A 25,305-nucleotide genomic window follows, 5' to 3' on the forward strand; every position below is an offset into this window, starting at 1 on the left:
ATGTTACCTGTTGCTGGCCAGAAAGTGTACATCTTCAGCTGGCTGTAAAAAAAAAACAGAACAGTGTGTGACCCGTAATTTATTGAGTCGGTCGATGAGCATCTATTTGATCCAGCCTAAGCAACAGTTTCTATAAACCCAGCTCCCTGCAGAATTTGCCCATTGAAGTGAGAAGGAATAGAGGTTTGCTTTTCTTTATTCTTCCTACAGCGCTGGAACAAATCTATCTGCCTCTGCTTCAAAGCATAGTATTAAGGTAAATAATTTCGAAAATGCCTGGACTTTTTATGGTCAAATTTTTCAAATCCAGATTCCAGCAACTCATTTATGGAGACCAGCTACCTATATTCAAGTAAAAGGTTTAAATAATGTGATCTTAATGTGATGTACATCAGATTGTTGTCAGTTGCTACAGTAAGCATAATTTAGCTCAAGATCATTGTGAAATAAAGTAATTGCAACTGAAGTCTTTAAAAACATGCAATTCAAGCAGCTTCATAACGCAGCAGTAACTATAATTTGATTATTATAAGCTGCAAGCAATTAATTTAGAAGTCTTTGTGATGCAGTAACTGCTTTTGTTTGTTTTATGGTTTTCATAGTGGATATTCATACTGCGAATAGTGGTGTGATCAGTGGGAGCAGGCATGGACATTAGACATTGTAGGTTTTGTCTTGGTAACAGGAAGAGATTGTTGTGCTTCATCCTTTTCCATTTTGATTGCATTCACCAGAAAAGCCACTCAGGAGGTACTGTTGTTGATTGACAGAACAAGATTAGACAGTTGCAAACAAATGCTTGTATCTTGTTTCAGATTGTATTTCACTCATTAACATTGTATTATTGTTCTAGTTGGACTGTTTAAACTGAAGTATTCCCAGTGTCTTAGGAATGTGTTTTTATATCCATCAAGTTGAATTGCTGCTCAGCTACCATTGACCCTTTACATGGCTGGAGGAAAACAATCAGCTGGAACCTCCACATAATTGCAACAAATATTCTGAATAGTAGTTTGAAGATTAATATTATATCTCAACAATGTCATAGTTGGTCGACTTAAACCTAGCTGGCCTGAAATGTGCCTGAAGGCTGGACAGCTATCTCTGATCTTAAACTTCTTCATGCAACCAGATTCAGTGTGTCAAACATCCCTGAATACCTATCAATTAACATCACTCTGCATGTATGACTGGAAAATGGATTGAAGAATGAATCCCATTCAACCACACCAGTGTATCGACGCGTGATTAGCCAAAAAGTATATGTAGTTAACTTGAGAACAAATGGTATCTTCATGATGGTGGCCTGTCATAGGGGCTTTGCAAACAACTGGGTTCATGGATGCAGTTCACACAACTTTAAGATGTGATTGAATAGCAGCAGTGAACTTACATATTTACTGTTTCATCATAATAAAGCTGAAAGGCTGCAGAAAATGACCGTTACTCATCCTTCAGATGTCCATTCTTACCTTCCTTTTGAAAGGCTTCCTGTGTACAAAACCATTTATGCCTAATTTGATATCACATACAAACTCATTGTACGTTGTGAATACAGTATAAGAACTAGTGATAGCATGAAGTGTTGCACATTTAAATTACGTTTTGTGAAGTTTAGAACATTAAATAAATCTGGTGCATTTAATAAATCTGGTTTCTTTGAAGCTTTAAAAGCCCTAATGTAGTCAGTGGACTTTGTACAGGTACGGTATATACAGTAATTGCATGTCACAACAATACAGTTAAGGGAGCAACTATTGATCTAATGGTTTGGTTTCTGCATTAGAGAGCTATGTGCATGCATTAATTGGAATGATTAATAACTTGCTGTTTAGGGAATGGGAAAGAAAATCAATGATTCAGCTTCAGATTAGAAATGTGTATTGTTGTGTCTCATTCATTTCCTACCCTATTATTCAGTTTAAGTGCAAACTGTTTTCTTGAGCTGCACTTTAGTTAAGTGCCACAAATTACAGTAAAAGTTTGTGATGTTTTCATAATCATCAGGATTTGGCAAACTATAGCAGATGCAGTTAATCTGACTATGTCCATTGTGAGACAGGCTTCATAATTTTAGGGCGTTAATCAATACTTTTCAAGCAAAGAAAGTCTAATCAGAGCTCTCATTTATTGCCATTCTTTGGGGAAATTTGGGCTGAATTGTACAAATCTCTGTTTGCGATGGATTGACAGTGAGATGCATCATAGTCGTGTTCATAAACTTGAGGTCGTCCAAAGCTCTGCTGTCCGTGTTCTTACTCGCACTAGTCTTGTTCACCCATCACTCCTGTGCTCACTGACCTATGTTGGGTTCCCAGTTAAGCAACACCTCCTTTTAAAATTCTCCATTTCCATGCCCCTCCCTATCTCTGTAATCTGCTACCTTACAATCCTTTCAGATATTTGCACTGCTCCAATTCTGGCCTCTTGAGTCTCTGATTTTAATCACTGTCCCATTGGCAGCCATGGCTTCAGCTGTCTAACCCCTAGCTCAGGAATTTCTCCCCCTCCCCCCACCCCTTAAACCTCTCTGCCTCTCTTCTCTTTCCTCCATTAAGGCATCCTTAAAACCAAGCTTTTGGTAATCAGCCCTAATATCTGCTCATGTGGTTCAGTGCTAACTTCTGTTTGATATTGCTCCTGCAAAGCACCTTGGGACATTTTACTATATTAAAGACACTGTATAAATGCAATTGATATTTTATAGCAGAATACTATGGAACTTTTTTTTAATGTTTCCAGCATTCACTTTGCGCTTTCAGCAGTCTGGTATTGTTCCGAATAAAGCTCAATGTGTATCAGTAGGCCAAGTTCAAACTGAAAGAGCATCATTTACTTTATGGTGCTAACATTTTGTTAAAGCACAGGTTGTGAAATCCTCAATGTGATTGACATCCGATACACTCACTGTACCAAGTAAGGCAGATTTCCAATCTCTCTAACAAGTATACCGTTTTGGATACTGTTGGGGGGGTGGGAATGGCCTATCAGGGGAAAACAGCAGCAGCCAGAGCAGTGGCACCACGGCTGACACTGTTGTTCAGCAGGGGGGGACAAAGCGCAGAAGAGCAATAGTTATAGGTGACTCTATAGTCAGGGGCACAGATAGGCGCTTCTGTGGACGTGAAAGAGACTCCAGGATGGTATGTTGGCTCCCTGGTGCCAGGGTCAAGGATGTCTCTGAACGGACAGGGGGCATTCTGAAGGGGGAGGGTGAACAGCCAGAGGTTGTGGTACACATCGGTACCAACAACATAGGCAGGAAGAGTGACTAGGTCCTGCAGGGGGAGTTTAGGAAGTTAGGTAGAAAGTTAAAAGACAGGACCTCTAGGTTTGTAATCTCAGGATTACTCCCTGTGCCACGTGCCAGTGAGGCTAGAAATAGGAAGATAGTGCAGCTAAACACGTGGCTGAACAGCTGGTGTAGAAGGGAGGGTTTCAGATATCTGGACCATTGGGATCTCTTCAGGGACAGATGGGACCTGTAAAAGAAGGACGGGTTGTATCTAAACTGGAGGGGCACAAATATCCTGACTGCGAGGTTTGCTAGCGTCACTCGGGAGGGTTTAAACTAGTGTGGCGGGGGGGGGTGGGAACCAGAGCAGTAGGACAGCTAGTGAAATAAATGAGGAGGACATAGTAAATAAGGCCAGTAAGACTAAGAGGAAGAGCAGGCAGGGAGATGTTGCGGAGCACAGCGGGACTGGTGGTCTGAAGTGCATTTGTTTCAATGCGAGAAGTATAACAGGTAAGGCAGATGAACTTAGAGCGTGGATTAGTGCTTGGAACTATGATGTTGTTGCTATTACAGAGACTTAGTTAAGGCAAGAACAGAATTGGCAGCTAAATGTTCCAGGATTTAGATTCTTCAGGCGGGATAGAGGGGGATGTAAAAGGGGTGGGAGAGTTGCATTACTGGTTAAGGAGAATATCATAGCTGTACTGCGGGAGGACACCTTGGAGGGGTCATGCAGCGAGGCAATATGGGTGGAGCTCAGGAATAGGAAGGGTGCAGTCACGATGTTGGGGGTTTTCTACAGGCCTCACAACAGCCAGCGGGAGGTAGAGGAGCAGACATGTAGACAGATTTTGGAAAGATGTAAAGGTAACAGGGTTGTAGTGGTGGGTGATTTCAACTTCCCCTATATTGATTGGGACTCACTTAGTGCTAGGGGCTTGAATTTGTAAGGAGCATCCAGGAGGGCTTCTTGAAACAATATGTAGATCGTCCAACTAAGGATGGGGCCATACTGGACCTGGTATCGGGGAATGAGCCCGGCCAGGTGGTCGAAGTTTCAGTAGGGGAGCATTTCGGGAACAGTGACCATAATTCCATAAGTTTTAAGATACTTGTGGATAAGGATAAGAGTAGTCCTCGGGTGAAGGTGCTAAATTGGGGGAAGGCTAATTATAACAATATTAGGCAGGAACTGAAGAATTTAAAAGCAAAATACTGCAGATGCTGGAAATCTGAAATAAAAACAAGAAATGCTGGAACCACTCAGCAGGTCTGGCAGCATCTGTGGAAAGAGAAGCCGAGTTAACGTTTCGGGTCAGTGACCCTTCTTCGGAACTGAAGAATTTAGATTGGGGGGCGGCTGTTTGAGGGTAAATCAACATCTGACATGTGCGGGTCTTTCAAAAGTCAGTTGATTAGAATCCAGGACAGGCATGTTCCTGTGAGGAAGAAGGATAAGTTTGGCAAGTTTCGGGAACCTTGGATAACGCAGGATATTGTGAGCCTCGTCAAAAAGTAAAAGGAAGCATTCGTAAGGGCTGGAAGGCCAGGAACAGACGGATCCCTTGAGGAATATAAAGACAGTGGGAAGGAACTTAAGCAAGGAGTCAGGAGGGCTAAAAAGGGTCATGAAAAGTCATTGGCAAACAGGATTAAGGAAAATCCCAAGGCTTTTTATACGTATATAAAGAGCAAGAGGGTAACCAGGGAAAGGGTTGGCCCACTCAAGGGCAGGGCAGAGAAGGGAATCTATGCGTCAAGCCAGAGGAAATGGGCGAGGTACTAAATGAGTACTTTGCATCAGTATTCACCAAGGAGAAGGACTTGGTGGATGATGAGCCTAGGGAAGGGAGTGTAGATAAGTCTCAGTCATCTCATTATCAAAAAGGAGGTGGTGTTGGGTGTCTTGCAAAGCATTAAGGTAGATAAGTCCCCAGGGCCTGATGGGATCTACCCCAGAATACTGAGGGAGGCAAGGGAAGAAATTGCTGGGGCCTTGACAGAAATCTTTGCAACCTCATTGGCTACAGGTGAGGTCCCAGAGGACTGGAGAATAGCCAATGTTGTTCCTTTGTTTAAGAAGGGTAGCAAGGATAATCCAGGAAATTATAGGCAGGTGAGCCTTACGTCAGTGGTAGGGAAATTATTAGAGAGGATTCTTCGGGACAGGATTTACTCCCATTTGGAAACAAACGAACCTATTAGCGAGAGGCAGCATGGTTTTGTGAAGGGGAGGTCGTGTCTCACTAATTTGATTGAGTTTTTTGAGGAAGTGACGAAGATGATTGATGAAGGAAGGGCAGTGGATGTTATCTATATATGGACTTCAGTAAAGCCTTTGACAAGGCCTCTCATGGCAGACTGGTACAAAAGGTGCAGTCACACGGGATCAGTGGTGAGCTGGCAAGATGGATACAGAACTGGCTCTGTCATAGAAGACAGAGGGTATCAGTGGAAGGGTGCTTTTCTGAATGGAGGGATGTGACTAGTGGTGATCCGCAGGGATCAGTGCTGGGACCTTTGCTGTTTGTAGTATATATAAATGATTTGGAGGAAAATGTAGCTGGTCTGATTAGTAAGTTTGCGGACGACACAAAGGTTGGAGGAGTTCCGGATAATGATGAGGATTGTCAGAGTATACAGCAGGATATAGATCGGTTGGAGACTTGGGCGGAGAAATGGCAGATGGAGTTTAATCCGGACAAATGTGAGGTAATACATTTTGGAAGGTCTAATGCAGGTGGGAAGTATGCAGTAAATGGCAGAACCCTGGGGGAGGTGGTGGAAGCAGGTATGATTGCAACGTTTAAGAGGCATCTTGACAAATACATGAATAGGATGGGAATAGAGGGGGATACGGTCCCCAGAAGTGCAGAAGGTTTTAGTTTAGGCAGGCATCAAGATCGGCGCAGGCTTGGAGGGCCGAATAGCCTGTTCCTTTGCTGTACTGTTCTTCTTTTGCTCCATTCTTGGATACTGGAGTTAGGTTTGGAGCTCCCTTTTTTACCATGTCTTTTGTGTACTGAGAGATAATGCATTGTTTGATCCCGCCTTCACTCATGTGGTCCTGATGGATGGTTAAACATGGACTGGAGCTTCTTCAGAGAATCCTGGCAACTGCAGTAAAACTGCCAGCAGTTTCGGGAAAATGCAGTAAACTTTGGGGAGGAAAATACTAAACTACCAGGAAAACCTGCTCAGGAAATAATATGCCAATGACTGCTGCATTTATATTGTAAACATTGTGTAAGTGTTGATATTTAGGAATTAAATTACTCAAGTAAGTCTTACTAGCAATCAAGTTTCTTGAACTACTCTCCCAGCATTTGGCGCTTGAAAAATAATTTGCAAATGAGCTATTACCTAGTATTGTTTTTACAGGATATGAAGAGTTTTTTTAAAAATTGGCAGTGAGCTGTAATCAACTTCAAAGCTCCCAATAATAGTTCTCCATATTTTCCTACATGCCAGACACAACAATAAGAAGTGGTTGTGGCAGCTGCTTTCAGGACATTTGGACTGTTAGTTGGTTGGCTGGCTGACTGACTATTCAAAGGCCATGAAAAGGATGACAAGACTGGATTGCAGCTGTTGTATAATAGATGGCTTGATGCACTGATTCACAACAGAATAGATGCATTTTAAATGTGAATGCTTTGTAAGGATGGGGACGAAGAACACAGGGTACGGAAAGGATCTATAATTGTCGCATGAAAGCTAGTGTCCCCTCACCTTTCTCCATATGATCACTAATCTGCATAGTTTGAACCCTCTAATTATGTTGAGTAGGAATGATCTGGTGCTTAATGTATATATTGCAACTGCAATGCATGCAGTCAGTAATTGCAATAGTTTGGTCTTCACACTTTCAAGATGGTTCAGATCCTCTGGATGTATTTTTCTTCCAGATCCTGTGTACTTCTCTGGTTTTCTGTTCTCTACATTGCTTGTTTGGGAAGGAAACAGTTCGTCAATTGCCAGTGTAATTTTGTAGAAAGTACAAAATGTATTTTGGAAATTGCATAGGTCATTGAGTTTGCAGAGGGTGCAAGGTCTGAAATGTTGTCAAATTAACACTGCATTGTAAATAGAATGGTATGTATTTGAGGCACATGTTCCAGTTTGCAAGTGTTCTCTGACAGAAGGTAATACTTTGTATCAATTTTGTATATGCAGATTACAGATATTGTTTTGGATGCCCAGCACTTAAATATTTGCATCTTCCTGCATGTAGCAGGAGGTGAAAATGATGTGCTCTTTATATTCTAGAACAGTCTCTAAGTGGTTCTGCAATGTGGTTCAAGAGTGCCAGTTCTATGGAATTGTTCTCTAGCTACATAGTTTTACCTAATAGCAAACCATTAATGCCAGAGGTACAGTTCTGCTGCTATTAGTCGCATTCTTAAACATAGAAGTCTGAAGATTAAACTGCCTCATGGATGCACTTTTTCCATTGGTCTTGCAAATTCCTGTTGGTTTAGGCACCTTTAATTCTGGCCCATTTAACACAGAGCGCAGGTTACATGCATCTGTTTGATAATTGATGGGCAAGGTGCACAAGACCAATAATTAAACAACTGCATCAGCCAACTTATGAGCAGGAAACTTATGAAAGTAGGCTGTGCCTCCCTCCAGAGGTTGTCATTCTATTTGCTTGTTGGGTTGCTGCTGTTTTCAACAATTTGCATTTTTATAGCACCTGTAATGTCTCAAAATTTCCCAAGGTGCTTCACAGAAATGTAACCAGACAAAAATGGACTCTGAAACAAAGGAGATGTTAGGGGTGACTAAAAGCTTTGTCAAAGAGATGGGTTTATGAAGAAGGTCTTGAAGGAGAGAGAGGTGGAAAGGAAGAGAGGTTCAGGTAGGGAATTGCAAAGCATGGGATCCACACCATGAAGGTGCGCCCATTACCATTGGCAGGAGTGCTGTAAGGCATATGGGACATCAAAAATTGAGAGATGCCCACAGTGGTAAAATTCTGGTGTGCATCTGAGATTCCCCAAATGAAAAGTCCTAATCTCAGTCAGAGATTGTCTATAAGATTTGCTTTTCCTGTCAAGGGAACTGGAAGGGAAAGAATGGATTCCTGCCAGTCTCACTAGATAGAGTGCAAATGGCATAAATTGACCATACGATGACACCTGCCCTCTTATTTGGAAGAGACCATGTTTCATTGAAGTGTATGGAAATCTAACAAAAACTACTGTGATTAGTAATTTTAAAATCTGGGAAGAATAAATTAAAAGTAAGCCCAAATCTTGCAGTAAAAGGTGAACCTGTTAACCTAAATAAGCTTTACTGCAAATTCCCTTTAATACCTGAAGTTTAACTCTTGTCTCAAAGATGTTTTTCATTCCACTTGCCTTTGTGTACTTAGCATGGTCAGAATTAGAGAATCCTAAGCCAGCTGGAATGTGATTTCTATTGAGTGAAGAGATTAGGCCCAGGGATGTAAATACAGGCCTTGCTGCCTGTTAGTTCATCTTTTAAACTATTACTACAGAAGCGAAGCCAGCAAAGCTGGCTTGATACATGCATTCATTGAGATAAAGAGAACAGTGTCAAAGCAATTAAACTAAACAGATTTTCATTAAGTAAATTGCAGCAAGGATGTGCTGTTTGCAGCTAGACAACAATTAGTGTTAATATCCATGCCACTTTGCCTCCCTCATATTCATTTGATTGTAATTTGTGCAAATGGATTATGCTTGGACCGCAGGGCTGTGAGATTGGCCTCTTTGACGGTTTAAACAGGTAGTTTTTTTTTAATAAATTGTGGGAAATGCTATTAGGTTTGTGATAAAAACCCCTACATTTAATTAATCCTTAAATATTAATAGGCATGAATGAGCTGAGGATTTTGATCAGTGCACAGTGGGAAAAGGCTGTGAACTTTTCAGAGCTCGACTGCAACATAATCATTTTATGCTAGAATGTGCTTGGCGAAGACCTGAATCGACAGGCGTTTAACAATAATTAGGAGTGAGTTATTAAAGCTGACTTTATTCCTCGGAGAGGTGGAATCAGCTGATGATGGTTAAGCATGGAAATGTACTGCATAAACACTTTAGAAAAGGTTTTGCTTTTCTCTAATTTTCCAGGTTCAAGCTTCACTGGAAGCAATCTGACATCGAATGAGAAACCTGAAACAAAGGGACCAGGTGTTTCCAAGGTTTCTGGACTAGAACGTAGCCAAGAGCAGAGCAAGGAGACACCCTTTGTGCCGCTGGTGCCAAGCCCTCCAGCTGCTGTGGTACCTCCAGTTTCTTCAGCGTGTGCTTCCAATAGCACCACGAGTCCGACGGTAAAGGAGACCATATACCAGGCACAGCCACAACCAAGACAGCCAACACCGCAGTTACAGCCGCAGTTACAGCATTATCCTCTGTCTCAGATTCACACGCAGCCTCCTGTACATCATCAGATTCATCACCAGATACCTTTCAACAGTCTTAATAGTATCAGGTAAGCAGGGAGGATATTGCATTACTTTCAGAATCCACATGGGTGATTTTTTTGTACTGTGGATGAGGAGTGTTAGTGCTAAGGACTAGACCACTTTCTATTTTTGGCACAGTGCTATTATTGACTGCTCCCTGGTCAGGTGTGGTACAACTCTGTCCCAGTATAATGCCACAGCCTCTACCTTAGAGTACCAAATTTTGCGACTGCGTGATGTTTTTCCCATTTCCTACAAAAGTTATTCTGTGACCTCTGAATGGAATTGCAAAATTAGGGGCTGTTTTGTGCTGTTACTATGCTCACTAAGAACTGGATTGAGATGAAAACCTTATTTCACGTAGGATCTTTAACTAAGAGACCTTCATTCCGTCAATCTGGGTTGGGTTTGAACCAAGGTCCCATAGATAAAAGGCCAGTATTTTATCAATTCTTCACTCCATTTGTGAGTGATGATTAGCTAAAGCCAAAACTTGCTAAGTTTCTTAACATGCTTGCACTCTATATTTTAAATAATAAACACAACAATTTCAACCCCAGCATAAGAAGCTGCTTTCTTCCCTCAGTCCATTTATTCTTTGTAAAGCTGTATTATTTTCTACAGGTTTAATGTTGAAACCTGGAATAAATATTGATTTCATACATATTGATTTTGTGAAACCTAACCCATTTCATCCAGGTCCAAAGGGAACTGCTAATGCCAGTCTCCTGTCACCACCCAAAAAACTGAAATTTAAGCAAGGGTAAAACCTAAATAGCAAAATTGGAAGAAACTATTCAGCTATTTGGTAGTTAACTGTAACTGTTGCTTAAGGAAACAGTGGTACATGATGGATCAGAATGGCAATGGTGTAGTTGACTGAATTTAATCATGGTTAAACAAAATTTCTCTTGGGGGTGGAGGGTGCTGCTGGAGACATGCATTATCGGTTAGTGACCATCATAGATTAGTCCAAATTAACTATTGCTGGTATGTCCAGTTATCTTCATGAGGTTTTTCACTCAGTTGTAGTGATACAAGTAATTTTGCATGATATGTTAAGAAAGACAGAGAATCTGTATTGACATAACATCCTATCGTGTCCCTCGGGAAGCCCCCAGAACACTTCACACACCATTGCTTTTGACGTTCTCTGTTAGGTAGGGTATCTTTGAAGCACAAGTTTATTTTTTAAAGGAAGTCTTGTATTTCTATAGCGTCTTTCACGACCACCAGACTTCCCAAAGCTCGTTACAGCCAAAGAACTACTTTTGAAGTGTATTCCTGTTGCAATGTGGGAAATGTGGCAGCTAATTATTGTACAGCAAACTCCCACAAACACCAATGTGATCAGCAGATTTTGTGATGTTGATTGAGGGATAAATATTGGCCAAGACGTTGGAGATAACTCCCTTGTTCCTCTTCGAAATAGTGTCATGGGAGCTTTTGTGCCCACCTGAGAGGGCAGAAGGGGCCTCAGTTTAACTTCTCATCTGAAGGATGGCCCCTCCGACAGTGCAGCACTCCCTCAGTACTCAACCGTTTTTCCTTCCCTCATTCATTTTTTAATTTCTCTGTCCAAAATGACATCCAAGAAGTTACACAGCCGATATTTCATCTAGGCAATATGTGAGTGCAATCTGGGGTGACTCACTCCAATTAATTTGTGAGGAAGCACCTGGCCTCCTTGTATGACTGCATAAACAGAGTTTGGAGTTCACATCATGGAGAACCGTCTGTGCAATCATATCATTTGCAACTCCAATGTTAATTTTTACAACAAAACTAAATCCATGAGCAAAATTTATATTGTTAAAATGCAGTGTTTCTGTAGCTACTGAAAGGGAAACTTGCCATCAGTGCTTTTCTCAAATTCAGGATAGTCACAAATTTCTTTTTTCCCTAAATATATTAAACTGTGCAGATGTAGCACGATTCATATAGCATTAGAAATATTGAATACATTGTACAAATGGTGGATGTGTGATTAGAAATGAGATGCCAGGTCTTATAAGCCCACGTTTGTCATATATATATATTTTTTTAAATGAAGTGCTGCTATATGTCATGCCTCATATTGTACACACTGACATCATTGGGTTTGTTCAGTGGAGGACCATATCTATTGCAGTGGTTGTGTCTGGTGTGTGTCCTGAATCAGCAGGAATTTTTCTCAATTGACTGACCAAATTAGATTTCCCTGCCACAACTTTGTTCCCTAACCACCAACTCCGTCTCCCTTCTGTCCACTGTCTGACGTTGAATCGGACCATAGCAACCTTGGCATACAATTTGATCTGAGCTGATCTAATCTATCCCGTTCATCAGCGAGGTCGCCTGTTTCTACCTCCATTGTATCGTCTGTCTCAGCCCGTTTGCTGCTAAAATCTTGATTTCTTTTGTTCGCCCCCAGCTCAACTATTGCAATGGTCTCGAGGCCAGCCTCCAATCTTCCACCTGCCATAAACTTGAGTTTTGGATGAGCTAATATCCTGACTTAAACCAAGTCCCATTTACCCATCACCCCTAGCATACAAAGCTACGGGCCAAGTGCAGGAATATGGGATTAGAATCGTTGGATGCTATATGACTGGCACAGACACGTTGGGCCGAAGGGCCTGTTTCTGTGCTGTATAACTCTATGACCCTGTGTTTGTGAACCCACATTGGCCCCAGTCCAACAGCAACTGGAGTTTAAAATTTTTATCTTTGTGTTCAAATCCTCCATGGCCTTGCCCTTCCCTATCTCTGTACCTGCAGCCCTACAACCCTATAATATCTTTCCCGCCTTCCAATTCTGGCCATTTGTATGTTCCCAATTTCCTTCATCTCCCCCCGCCCCCCCAAAATTAGCTGCTATGCCTTCAGCTGTCTAAGCCCTGAGCTCTAGAATTCCCTCTTTAAATCTCACAATTTCTCTGTCCTCCTTCAACGTGGTCCTTTAAAATCCATTTTGACATTTTAATATTTTAATATCTTCATGTGGCTCATTTGTCAAATTTTGTTTAATAATGCTGCTGTGAAGCACCTTGGAATGCTTTACTATGTTAAAAGCGCTATGTAAATGCAAGTTAAAATTATGCAGCAGCTCCATTACTTGTTGCACCCATATGGTACAACAAGTAATGGTCTGCTCTATAACTATAACATGTGGACAAATATGTTTTTGGCAGATATTAATTTGTGCCCACCATCTGTGTCATTCTCCAACTGACTCATCTATCCAATTTATGATATGCATCTAATGTAGTCCACAACCTTAATACATTGTAAAATTTTTGAAGTAGAGATTAAGTTCAGGAATTCTGCTTCTCAGATAAAGTGCTGTTCTATCTGATTAACAAGTACCAGTAACTTTTTGCAAGCAAAGCTTTATGATCAAATTTTTAAAAACATTGCGTGATGCCAAGAGTGTGAAATTAGCGAAATTAGCACAATTAGTTAAATGGACTCAATTACTGGAGCAGCCAGGCAGCGTAAAAACTGTTCAGAGATGAGAACAGAAAGTGCTGGAAATACTCAGCAGGTCTGGCAGCATGTGTAGAGAGAAACAGTTAACATTTCAGATCTGTAACCCTTCATCAGAACTGGCAAAAGTTGGAAATGTTTGAGCAAGTGAAAGGGGGGAGGGGGAGTAGAAAAACAAGAAAGAAGGACTGTGATAGGACGGCGGGCGGGGGGAGATTAAATGACCGATGTCATGGAACAGAATGCAAATTGCGTGCTAAGTAGTTGTAGTGAAGACAAAGCACAAGTCCAGAGAGAGTCTAATGGCAGAATAATGAACAGCTCTGTCCGAAAGCAAAAACATGAAAAATAAGTTTAAGACAAGCACATGGTTAAAAATAGATCAATAAAATATATTTAAAAATAAATGAAATAAAAGTAAATAAAAAATAATGGTCTGAAATTATTAAATTCAATATTGAGTCCAGAAGGCTGTAGAGTGCCTAATCGGAAGATGAGGTGCTGTTACTTGAGCTTGCGTTGATGTTCACTGGAACACTGCAGCAGGCTGAGGACAGAAATATAGGCATGGGAACAAGGTGGTGAATTAAAATGGTAAGCAACCGGAAGCTCGGGATCATGCTTGTGGCCCGAGCAGAGGTGTATTACAAAGTGGTCACCCAATCTGCATTTGGTCTCCTCTGGCAGAGGAGACGGCACAGTGAGCAGCGAATACGGTATACTAAATTGAAAGAAGTAGAAGTAAATTGCTGCTTTACCTGGAAGGAGTGTTTAGGGCCTTGGATGATGAGGAGAGAGGAGGTAAAAGGGCAGGTATTACGGTCCTTCCTTTTTGTTGTTGTTCTCCCCTCCTCCCTTTCACTTGCTCAAAGACTGTTACATTTCTAACTTTCACCAGTTCTGAGAAGGGTCACAGACCTGAAACATTAACTCTGTTTCTCTCTACACAGATGCTGCCAGACCTGCTGAGTATTTCCGGCACTTTCTATTCACATTTCAGAGATCCAGCATCTGCAGTATTTTGCTCTTAGAAAAACTGTTCATTTTGTTCCCTCATATTACAGCTCTTGCCAGTTTTTTTTCCAGATAATTCTGTCAGCAGTCACTATTTAAACCAAGACGACAGAAGTTCATATTAGTCTGAATGTTTCCCTTTTTGATTTGACCACTGCTACACTGAATGTAAACACAAGGAATTGTTTCATTGACATTCCCAAATCACCAGAGAAGCTGTCTGTGCTCTGTAATTTCAGATATCATTTTGCAGGCTAACATGCTGGCTTTACTAACCAATGTCATCCAGGATAATGAAATACCATAAAGCTAAATTTATCTGTCAATATCGAAATTACCGCAGCCCAATTAACTTCAGAAAGAAAAAATGTATCCAAATAAAAGAATTGTAGAACTTTGTGCAACAGAGCAGCCCTACACTTACAAACCAGTAAACTGCAAAATAATTTAAGTTTTCATTACGATGGCAACATTAAATTAATAGTAGAAAATGACCCTTCATCAGAGGAAATGCCATCTTAGATTTCCTTGAGCATGTCTAGAAGTTGGAAGTATATTTAGGATGTAACATTCTTGGCTATATTTATGTTTTAAATAGCCACATTTGAAAGTTATTAATACATACTTCAGTTAAATGTTGCATTATTTGCACAGTTAACTGCCATATTGCTGTTAATAGTTGCCTCATGTTTCCAACCACATAACTGTGGAGATGAGTCATCCAGTGTTTGATGCGATTTCCAGATTTTCACTTTAAAGTAACCAAGTCCATAATATGATTGAATTTTACATTCAGTTTGAGGGAGAGAAGAGTGAGTCCAAGCCTAGTATTTTAAACCTAAATAAGGGTAATTATGAGGGCATGTAAGCAGAGCTAGCTAAAGTGAGCTGACAAATCAGGTTCAGGGATAGGTCGATAGAGATGCAGTGCCAGACATTTAAGGGGATATTTCAGAATACACAGAATAAATACATTTCAATGAGAAAGAAAAATTCCAAGGGTGGGACCCACCATCTGTGGTTAACTAAAACAGTTAAAGATAGTATCAAACTTAAAGAAAAAGCCTATACTTGTGCAAAGATGGGAGGCAGGTCAGAAGATTGGACAGAATATAAATAACAGCAAGGAATGACTAAAAGATTGATAAGGAAGGTAAAATTAGAGTACAAGAGAAAGCTAGCTAGGAATATAAAGACAGATAGTGAGAGTTTCTATAGATATTTTAAAAAGAAAAGCTAACCAAGTGAGTGTTGGTCCGATAAAAAGTGAGTCTGGGAAATTAATAATGGATAATAAGGAGATGGCAGATGAATTGAACAGATATTTTGCATCGGTCTTCACTATTAAGGATACAAGTAACATCCCAATATTAGCTGTAAATCAGGAAATGGAAGGGAGGGAGAAACACAAGAAACTTACCATCACCAGGGAAGTGGTACTGAACAATTTGTTGGAGCTGCGGGCTGACATCATCCTAGGGTGTTAAAAGAAGTGGCTAGTGAGATAGCTGATGCATTAGTTTTAATTTTCAAAAATTCCCTAGATTCGGGGAAGGTTCCGTTAGATTGGAAAATAGCGAATGTAACTCCTTTATTCAGAAAGGGAGGGAGACAGAAAGCAGGAAACTACAGGCCAATTAGCTTAACATCTGTCTTAGGGAAAATGTTAGAAGCTTTTATCAAAGATGTTATAGCAGGGCATTTAGAAAAATTCAAGGTAATCAGGCAGAATCAACATGGTTTTGTGAAAGGGAAATCATGTTTAACCAATTTATTGGAGTTTGTTGAGGGAGTTACATGTGCTGTGGATGAAGGGGAACTGGTGGATGTATTGTACTTAGATTTCCAGAAGACATTTGATAAGGTGTCACATCAAAGGTTATTGTAGAAAATAAAAGCTCATGGTATAGGGGGTAACATATTGGCATGGATAGAAGATTGGCTAGCTAACAGGAAACAGAGAGTAGGCATAAATGGGTAATTTTCTGGTTTGCAATATGTTACAAGTGGTGTGCCACAGGGTCCTCAACTTTTTACAATTTATATAAATGACTTAGATGAAGGGACCGAAGGTATGGTTGCTAAATTTGCTGATGACCCAAAGATAGGTAGAAAAGTAAGTTGTGAAGAGGACATAAGGAGGCTACAAAGGGATATAGATAGGTTAAGTGAGTGGGCAAAGACCTGGTAAATGGAGTATAATGTGGGAAAGTGGGAAATTGTCTACTTTGTTAGGAAGAATGAAAAAGAAGCATATTATCTAAATGGTGAGAGATTACAGAGCTCTGAGATGCAGAGGGATCTGGGTGTCCTAGTGCATGAATGGCAAAAGGTTAGTATGCAGGTATAGCAAGTAATTAGGAAAGCTAATAGAATGTTATTGTTTATCGCGAGGGGAATTGAATACAAAAGTAGGGAGGTTATGCTTCAGCTATACACGGTGCATTGGTGAGACCACATCTGGAGTACTGTTTACAGTACTGGTCTCCTTACTTAAGGAAGGATGTAAATGCGTTGGAGGCAGTACAGAGAAGGTTTACTGGACTCATACCTGGAATGGGAGAGCTGCCTTACTAGGAAAGATTGGACAGGCTAGACATGTATCCACTGGAATTTAGAAGAGTAAGAGGCAACTTGATTGAAACATATAAGATCCTGAGGAGTCTTGACAGGATGGATGTGGAAAGGATGTTTCCCCTTGTGGAAGAATCTAGAACTAGGGGTCACTTTAAAAAAAATAAGGGGTCGCCCATTTAAGACAGAGATGAGCAGAAATTTTTTCGCTGAGGGTTGTGAGTCTTTGGAATTCTCTTCCTCAATAGGTGGTGGAAGCAAAGTCTTTGAATATTTTTAAGGCAGAGGTAGATAGATTCTTGATTAGCATGGGGATGGAAGGTTATCGGGGGTAGGTAGAAATGTGGAGTAATCAGTTCAGCCATGAACTTATTGAATGGCGGAGCAGGCTAGAAGGGTCAAGTGGCCTACTCCTGCTCCTAATTCGTATGTTCGTATGTAAGTCGGCCAAAAAGTGCAAGGGATGTTTCAGACTCGATCTTCCAGGAGATGACTCATGTTTATCTAACTGTAAACAAGCTATCTCACCCTAACCCTTTCATTTACCTTCAAAACATCCAAACACTGCAGTGAAGATACTTTCAAATGTACTGGGGCACTTTGGAAATAAGCACAGGATGGATCATCCAATTAACTTGTCCTTACTTGTTATAACAATACTTGTCCAACACTAAAGATTACAAGATCACTTAAAAATGATTACCAATTAAAATTTTAAATTCAATTTCCTACCATGGTTCTTTAACTGAAAATTGTTTTTTTTAAATCAAAAATAGCACCACGGTAAATATTAGTGTCCTCTGTAATGAGAAAAAGCACAAATCAGTGAGACTGAATTCTCATAAATATAACTATGTACATGTTTTGGTTAGAATGTGAAATGTGATTTACGTGAAATTAATTGACTCTGGATTGTTTTAACATGTCTGCAATAGAGATGGCACAGAAAATATCAAAGCTTTGTTTTAGTCCCAGTAGATGAGATGTATATTTGTATTTTTATTTTTTTGTCATATGTTAACTAATTGAATTTTTTTCTCCAGCAGCAGGAGTAGCAGTGCCAGCAGTGCTGCAAGCATCAGCCTACCCAAACACTTGCCTTCATCCCCCCAAATCCACCCCCATCTTTCATCCACTCCAGTTCTGCCCCTATCTATTCCAAACCTTGCTACCTCACATAATTTCTCCCTGAGGCCTCAGACTCACCCTCATCACCACGCCATGTTTGCAACACCAGCTACCTTACCACCACCACCACCTTTAACGTCAAACAGCCTTGTTGTACCGGGTCATCCTGCAGGACCTGGCTATTCAGGTAGGTGCAGATTCTTATTCCCCCATGTATTAAAGATATTGTTCAATTGTATTTGTCATTGAGAATTTTGCTTGTTAATATTTTTAATTCCTTTTGAATTCCCCAAAATGCCAACTTTTTGTTTAATTTCAAGGGTTCTAGTGTTTCACTATAGTCCTGTCCTTTTTTTTAAAGTGAGCGTTGTGTTTAATCAGTTCATAACCCAGTAGGACGGAAATGGCCTCGAGATGAGGAAAGGTTATTGCATGAAGAAAGTCAGAACTCTCACTTTATTCATGAGATTCCTTGATGTTTAGAAGCCAGTCTAATTGATTATGTAACTGAAGCATGTACAAAAAATATAATGTAATCCAATCAAAGTTTAATTTCATTCATTTATGTAGACATCATCTTTTGTTTTATGTGAATGTTTCAGATGCTTCAACATCTCATACCAGTGTTCTTAACAGAATTGTTTTGAGTTAAGATAATTGCACATACCTTGGTCATTACAGATGTAGCCTTCAGAACTGATAAAATGAAGAAATAGCAGCACACCCAAATCTTGTAATGGTTTAAGGCATCCACTCAATGAGCATTCTGGTATTATAGTGGATTGATATGCTAACAGCCTATGCCATTGAGAGATAGATGTAGAATTTGACCAATGACCCCCATTATTTCCCTTTCCTTTCTTCACTTCATGCACCACCCCCCCAAACCTGGAAGAGCCCACACTTGTCATAGTGGCGGGGGGTGGTGGAGCTTTGGTAGTGGGGGGTGATCAAAGAATTAGATTTGTGCTTATAAACCATAACTACAGCTTCAAAACTCAAACAACCTTTGTTTTTGTTTTAAAATTCAAGCACATTGGTTTTATCATTATGAATTTCAAGTTAAAAAAACAGCATTGGCAAAGTCTAAAAACCGATCATCTGCCCTCCCTGTTGAGAGACAACGCATACCACATTTGGGGAGCCCCTAAATAACAGAGAAAATATTTTATTACAATCCTGTCAGTTGTAGATTTGAGTTGGAAGGGAGGGAGGAATTGGTGTGTACATCACCTTTCAGGAAGCAACCTTGTTGATCTAGTGAGATGGGCTGTTACTTGCTTTTCATCCTCCCAGCAAAATATTAGCCTGATACAAAATCCTTGTTTCAGTCTTCTTGGGTATTCAAAATCAAATTTCCTCCATATTTCATTTCCTGGAAACTTTGAATGCTGCAATGATGTTCAACAGTCCTTACTTAAGCTAATTGTTTTTTGTAATACATCTGTCATGTTTGAATAATTGTACTGAACGCCACTTCAAAGGAGATTTTTTTGCGGCGTGTTAAATAAAATCATCTTGTTTTATTGTAAATTTTCAAGTCCTGCCCAAAAGTGTCAGAGAAACATTTGCCCTAGATATTTGTATTGGTAATTAACAAGATTGTTGTTTCATCCCTTGAATTACACTTGTATTTAATCATTCCATTCATTTTAACTCAAAGGGTAATGACATTTTAATAAGTAGTTTTTCAAATGTGTTTATCTTACAAGGTAACATAATTCAGACTGATTTTTTTCTCTTGAAGCTGTATTGAATACAATTGTCTGGAATGGTGTCAAGAAACATGTCCTCATAAGAGCATATAATTTTGTTTTATTAAAAATGCATGTTTTCAGCATGCTCCTGATGTTGCTATGCTACTAGCAGTGCAGGTGATTCAGAGCATTAAGTTCTGGCTATTTAAAAGCAGCACAAACGAGCTCTGAAACGCTCATGTAAAAGTAACCAAATTGTCACTGCTGCAGACCTACCCATTTAAAGCTCACAATGCCCTTTTACAATTTGGATGAATAGAAAAAGATATCTTGCCAAAGTGCCAACTTCATCAATGTCTGGAGGACACATTTCAAATAGCGGTATTGCTGTCTGCTCTTATGGAGACAAGTACAGTGTCTTAGCTATCTCCTTTAGGAGGTGGACTGTGTGTGTGTTTCTCATTTCCCCAGTTTGTTTTCTGCTGGGATGACTCATGTGGTTCTCTTCTGTCTTTAGATACCAGCCTGTTGATATCATTCAACCAACCAATCATGTATTGTCAGCCTCAGTCGGGAATTCTGATTGGTGCTTTGTCACAGGCATCTCTGTTACCTCCACCAATGAGTCCTCACGTAGAAAACCACCACAGCATGACCTGCAGAAACAGGGAATGCCAGGTGAATATTTGGCCTTTTCTTTTCCAACTGACTGGCCCACGGCCCTTGTGTTTCTTTTTTCTCTTCCAGAGCATGAACTGCTGAGGCAGGAGTTGAACAACCGGTTTTTGGTTCAGAGTTCCGACAGGGCAGGGTCGCTAGCCCCGCCACCATTCTTGAGGGCAGAGTTTCATCAGCATCAACACCAGCATCAGCACATGCATCAGCACACACATCAGCACACGTTTGCTCCTTTTCCTGCGAGTCTGCCACCGACTCCTTTCATGCCGCCCACTGCACCACCTATAGTGCATACCCCAGGCAGAAAAGTGAGGATAAGTAGAGCATCTCTTGACTCCCCCTCTCTCCTTACAAAAAAAAACCTTCCATCTCTCTTGCCATAGTGACCACAGGTTGGCTAATGTGGTTCGTAGAAAAGAAAAAACACCAGTAGCACTTATTTTTCTATTCCAAACCTCCTGTGATATCTTTTGACCATACAATCAATGAACAGCCAATTAAGGTGGAAGGTTGCCTGTCTGTCTTGAGATGTTTTATGTACATTCCAGTACATTGAACTTCAAACTTTTGGCAGTTGCCATCAATTAATATTTAGAGAGAGCAGTACCCTAAAACATGTTTAATATTTGATGACTGTTAAGTTAATACTGTCCTGCTATTTTAAAATACCACAAAATGATAGTTGCAAGAAGAGTTGTTTCAGAACTTGATAAGCAACAACAACTTGCATTTATATAGCACCTTTAACATAGTAAAACATCCCAAGGCGCTTGAGAGTGCTTTAAAGTGTTGTGTGGTCAAAAGACAGAGAAATTACAAATCATTTCTAGCCCTTGGGATACATTTGTTCTGTGCTTATATCAGGGCTGCGGGTTGAAATTTTAGTGCAATAAACCATTTTTATTTATCAGTATAAAATAATTGCATATGACCTTAAATATATGCTATATGGACATTGCGTGCTGGCAAAACGTGAAATACCACAGTAGCCCAGTGTGGAAGAATAAAGTATAAATATATCCACAGTGATGTTTTTATACATATTCTTTCTGTGAACTGAAAACAGTAGTATTCCTTTAACTTCTGACACACAAACACTATTTATATAGCATAGTTAGAGTTGAGAATGTATAATTAAAATCACCTTATGCCATATACCCATAGAATCTGACTCATAAATGCTCAGTTGGCTATTGTTTCTTTACTTTGGCTAGTGTTTAAAAACAATTAATTTGTTCTGGTTTACACACCAGCTCACCATGGTGCTTGTGCAAGCTGCATGCATGTCTACTCCTTTTTAAATGCCATTTCCAAATTTTCCACCAAAAAAATTTATAAAGAGAAGCAGTTTAACTGCTTATTGCAGAATGTTTCAATTTTTTTAATGCAAAAAAAGCTACCATGTGTTCTAATTACGGTCATAAAGAAGTGTGTGTATAATCTACCTAGTGTATGTTTTTGTGATTAATGTTGTTTATGCTAAGTGGCAGACATCTGGTAATGGCTATAATTAATGAAATTATGCATGTGTTCCGTATACATAGTTATTATATTCAGCAGCAGCTGCCATGCCAAATGGCTGTGTGTGAAGACTTTCCATTTCTTCATGTCCCTTAATTGTTTAAAGATGACATATGTAGAAGTAATTATTAAAAGCTGGTTATCGATTTTTCCAAAAGAAATTGTAAGTAGTTTGTGCCAGGTTGAAAATGATTAGCAACTAATAATATTGATCAATCATTAGCCAAACTTGATTGCACATGATGATCAGAGGATGTGTTTAATTCATTTGGACAGCTTCAGAGCTTCACAGTGACAGAGTGACTTAGATGTTAGGCAAAATAAAATCTATTACAACTTGTTTTTCCTCTTCTTTTCAGTTTGAAAAGTATACACCAAAAATAGAAAATCCTTTCTATCGGCATTCTAGTGTGAGTGTCCTCCTTTTCTCGAGAGCTCATTGTGTGTGTTTCAGCTCACACCCACGGTTTTTTTAAATGTTATTTTGATCAAGCATCATTTCGTATGTTAAATGTGGTGTTTCTACTCTTGTGGTTTCCAATGCATCTGCAGTTCATCAAATTAGCTTCAATTTGCATTTCAAACAGAGACCGGCCAAATATAGATTAGGTTATTTTGAGCTTCAGTTTGAAGGCAGAATGTGCTTTGGACAGTCTCTCTCTCCTTTTGGGTTGCTAATGCCAGTTTAATGTCATTGTGCATCCAGGACATGCTTATTTGATGGAAGAGGTGTTATCTCAACACATGCAGATTAAGCATCTGAGTGTTCATGCTAGCAGCTCTGGTGTAATTTGAAAAATGTTACACGTTAACACTTTCCCATAGAATACAAAAATAGATAGCTGTTTACTTGTTTGGATTACGGATGCAATACAATTTAGGCTGCAGCTGCCTAAAAACTGTTGCTGAATTGCAATTCTGTTTAATAAAGATATTTCACTTTATTTGGCTACACTGTAGCTGAAACTATATTGTTGGGCAGTTGTTGGAGAACAGTTGTCTCACACAGATGTGATGCAAGATCATTGCAGTAATTTAATTTGGTAATACAAAAACTGAGGCGATGGGGGGGGAGGAAACAATTGACATCAGGCCTTTTTCCTGTCTTCGGTGATGTTGAAAATGAACTGTTAGATGTTTCAAGAGGAAGACTTACTTGTTAGTCTTCCATACTCTAAAATTATTTTAATGTTGCATCTTTTAGATATATGTTGCACTCAGTTAGACACTTCACCAAATCCTGTATCTGGTTGTAAACATTACCTAATATAGGGTACAATTTTTAGATGGTGACAAAGATGCGGCAACCAAGTATAAACAATTGATGTACATTTGTTCTTGAGTAGCCAAAAATTATATCATTGCATAGCTTATGCTTGGCTTGTATGTGTGATGTGCAATGTGTGACTGATATCTCATTCTGAATCTAACTCTTCATATCTTGTTGAATTTAGTTCTTCCCACCTTATGCTCCAGCAATGCCAGGCATGCCATCCATGATTCCACATTCGGGTCCCTTTGGGTCACTTCAGGGAGCATTTCAGCCTAAGGTATGTAAATCAATTTTTATAGATGCTAAAAGTGACTGTGTTGTAAGATGGTTCTTTAATGATGATGACAGCACTGGAAAAGGAAATTGGCAATGACAGTTCTCTTTCTTTCCCAGCCCTTCCTCAGTTTTTGTATTGGCAAATTAAATTACTGTTGAGTGTGCAAGATTTGTCAGGGCACAGTTGCCTCAGTCAGTTAACTGTCCGATAGTATTAAAGGAAAATAGCAATGAATTGTAAATTTATAATTATTAAACAATTTATCTGGAGGTGAGATTTTCTATATGCTTTCTACATAACCTTTGCTAATAAATGGTTACTGTAAACCCACTGTGATTGATGTGGTTAACCTATGATTATACCAGGGATCAGTAAGTACAGCATTTTCTAGGCATAAAACTGAAGAAAAAAATGTATCTGTCAAACAGAGACTGGTTTGATCTGCAAATTTCCACATAATTTACATGCCAACTTCAGTAGACGAGGAGGCCCTGAGGGTAAACTGCAGAAGGTTAATAATACTTGACCCATCTTTGGAGTCAAAAATCCTGTGGCTGATGCATTGTAATGGTAGGAACCATTTCAAACGAGCAAATTACCCTGTTCTGTAGAGCAGATGATTTTTTTGCCCTGAAGGCCTGACTTACGTGTGCTCATGCTGACTGAGCACAATGCCTTTCACTGGGCTGCCATGATCAGTCAGGGTTATTAAGTTTGCCTGGGTTGGCGCTGCTGAGTGCTCCTCCATTTTTCAGGCTGAAGCGTCTGTCACTGAGTTAGGGAGAGACAGATTACCTCAGTCAATTTCACTGTCTTTGCACTCCACTTTGCTGAGCTGGGAGCCAGTTAGAGGTATAACAGGTTATTCATTATCTGACTGCCGTAGTGTAGGCAAATGGCAATTTCATGGAGAGGCGTGTAGTACCCTTAACTCAAGGTCACAGGAAAGAGAACAGAATGAAACTTAAAAATTTTGTGCAACATATAATCAATTATGAAACTCTCTTTTAAAAAAAATGTAACTTCCAATTTAATGTGTATATATTATATAACAGTAAATTTAAACCACTGAGTACAATAAACATTTGGCAGGCTGTAGAATGAGTGCTGTTATCTCTATATATGTAAAGAATAGTAAATACCAGACAGTAACTCAAGCACTTAAATGACATCATAACCTCCCAAGTAACTCTTCAGCTCATGAATGCTCTCTGGGTAGATTCTAAGAAACGGCTGTCTGTTTATAGAAATATTTTTATTGGGTGTGACATTTGAATATTTTGCTTTTTGTGAAAGTTCCTAGTTTCTTGTCATTTTCAGGGGTGTTCAAGTCTCTGTGCAAAGGCAAATGTCATTCAAGGAAAGGTTCCTCTGCACGCTTATCAGAATGTAACTTACAGGGAAATTCTAAACTTGGAACACAACTTGTGATTCCATATGGAGATTTTATAAAGACTGCCAATTTGATAAAACCTTTCATAGTTGTTTCATGCTCAGAGTTGTATCAGACAGCTGATTGCTTCATGTGCTTAATTTGTTGAAGAAAGTAACTTGAAGGTCCTACATGCCTGGAAATTCACTTAACGGCCTTCAGAATTGTGATGTGAACATCCTTAAACCAGTTTCACAACAACAGTTCAAACCTCAAAGTAAAAGCCTGTGATAAACAGTCACTTTTATAACTTAAATATTCACACACTGATAAAGAAAAGGAAGAGTGATTTATATCGCGTCTTTCACAACTTCAGGACGACCCAAAGGACTTCACAACCAATGCAGTACTTTTGAAGTGGTGGTGCTGTTGAAATATTGTGGTTTCTATTAGCACAGTTTCTGTTAAGTATCAATCAGATGTGTGGCAAAATATAAATTAATATTTTATATGCACTCGTCACTATCTTAAATCTTTACGTAACATTCCTTGAAATGGCATCTATAACGATTAGTCCAGTTTTGATAATTTCATCGTGAATATTCTAATTTTAACAGTATTAA

At 39.6% G+C, this 25,305-nt stretch overlaps 1 protein-coding gene across 15 annotated transcripts in view; it reads left to right on the top strand.

The window, feature by feature from the left end:
* fbrsl1 (fibrosin-like 1) overlaps positions 1 to 25,305 on the top strand; it is a 1,047,407-nt gene that overhangs the window by 999,271 nt on the left and 22,831 nt on the right. For 14 of the 15 annotated variants that reach the window (XM_068054637.1, XM_068054624.1, XM_068054627.1 and 11 more), the window contains 5 exons: positions 9,343 to 9,706; positions 17,780 to 18,051; positions 20,079 to 20,239; positions 22,120 to 22,170; positions 23,215 to 23,310. In XM_068054637.1, the coding sequence (XP_067910738.1) occupies positions 9,343 to 9,706; positions 17,780 to 18,051; positions 20,079 to 20,239; positions 22,120 to 22,170; positions 23,215 to 23,310 (944 nt within the window). The remainder of the gene's footprint in view (positions 1 to 9,342; positions 9,707 to 17,779; positions 18,052 to 20,078; positions 20,240 to 22,119; positions 22,171 to 23,214; positions 23,311 to 25,305) is intronic. The other variant, XM_068054625.1, reaches the window with a different exon arrangement.

This window comes from Heterodontus francisci, chromosome 23, assembly GCF_036365525.1.
Source record: "Heterodontus francisci isolate sHetFra1 chromosome 23, sHetFra1.hap1, whole genome shotgun sequence".
Classification (NCBI taxonomy): domain Eukaryota; kingdom Metazoa; phylum Chordata; class Chondrichthyes; order Heterodontiformes; family Heterodontidae; genus Heterodontus; species Heterodontus francisci.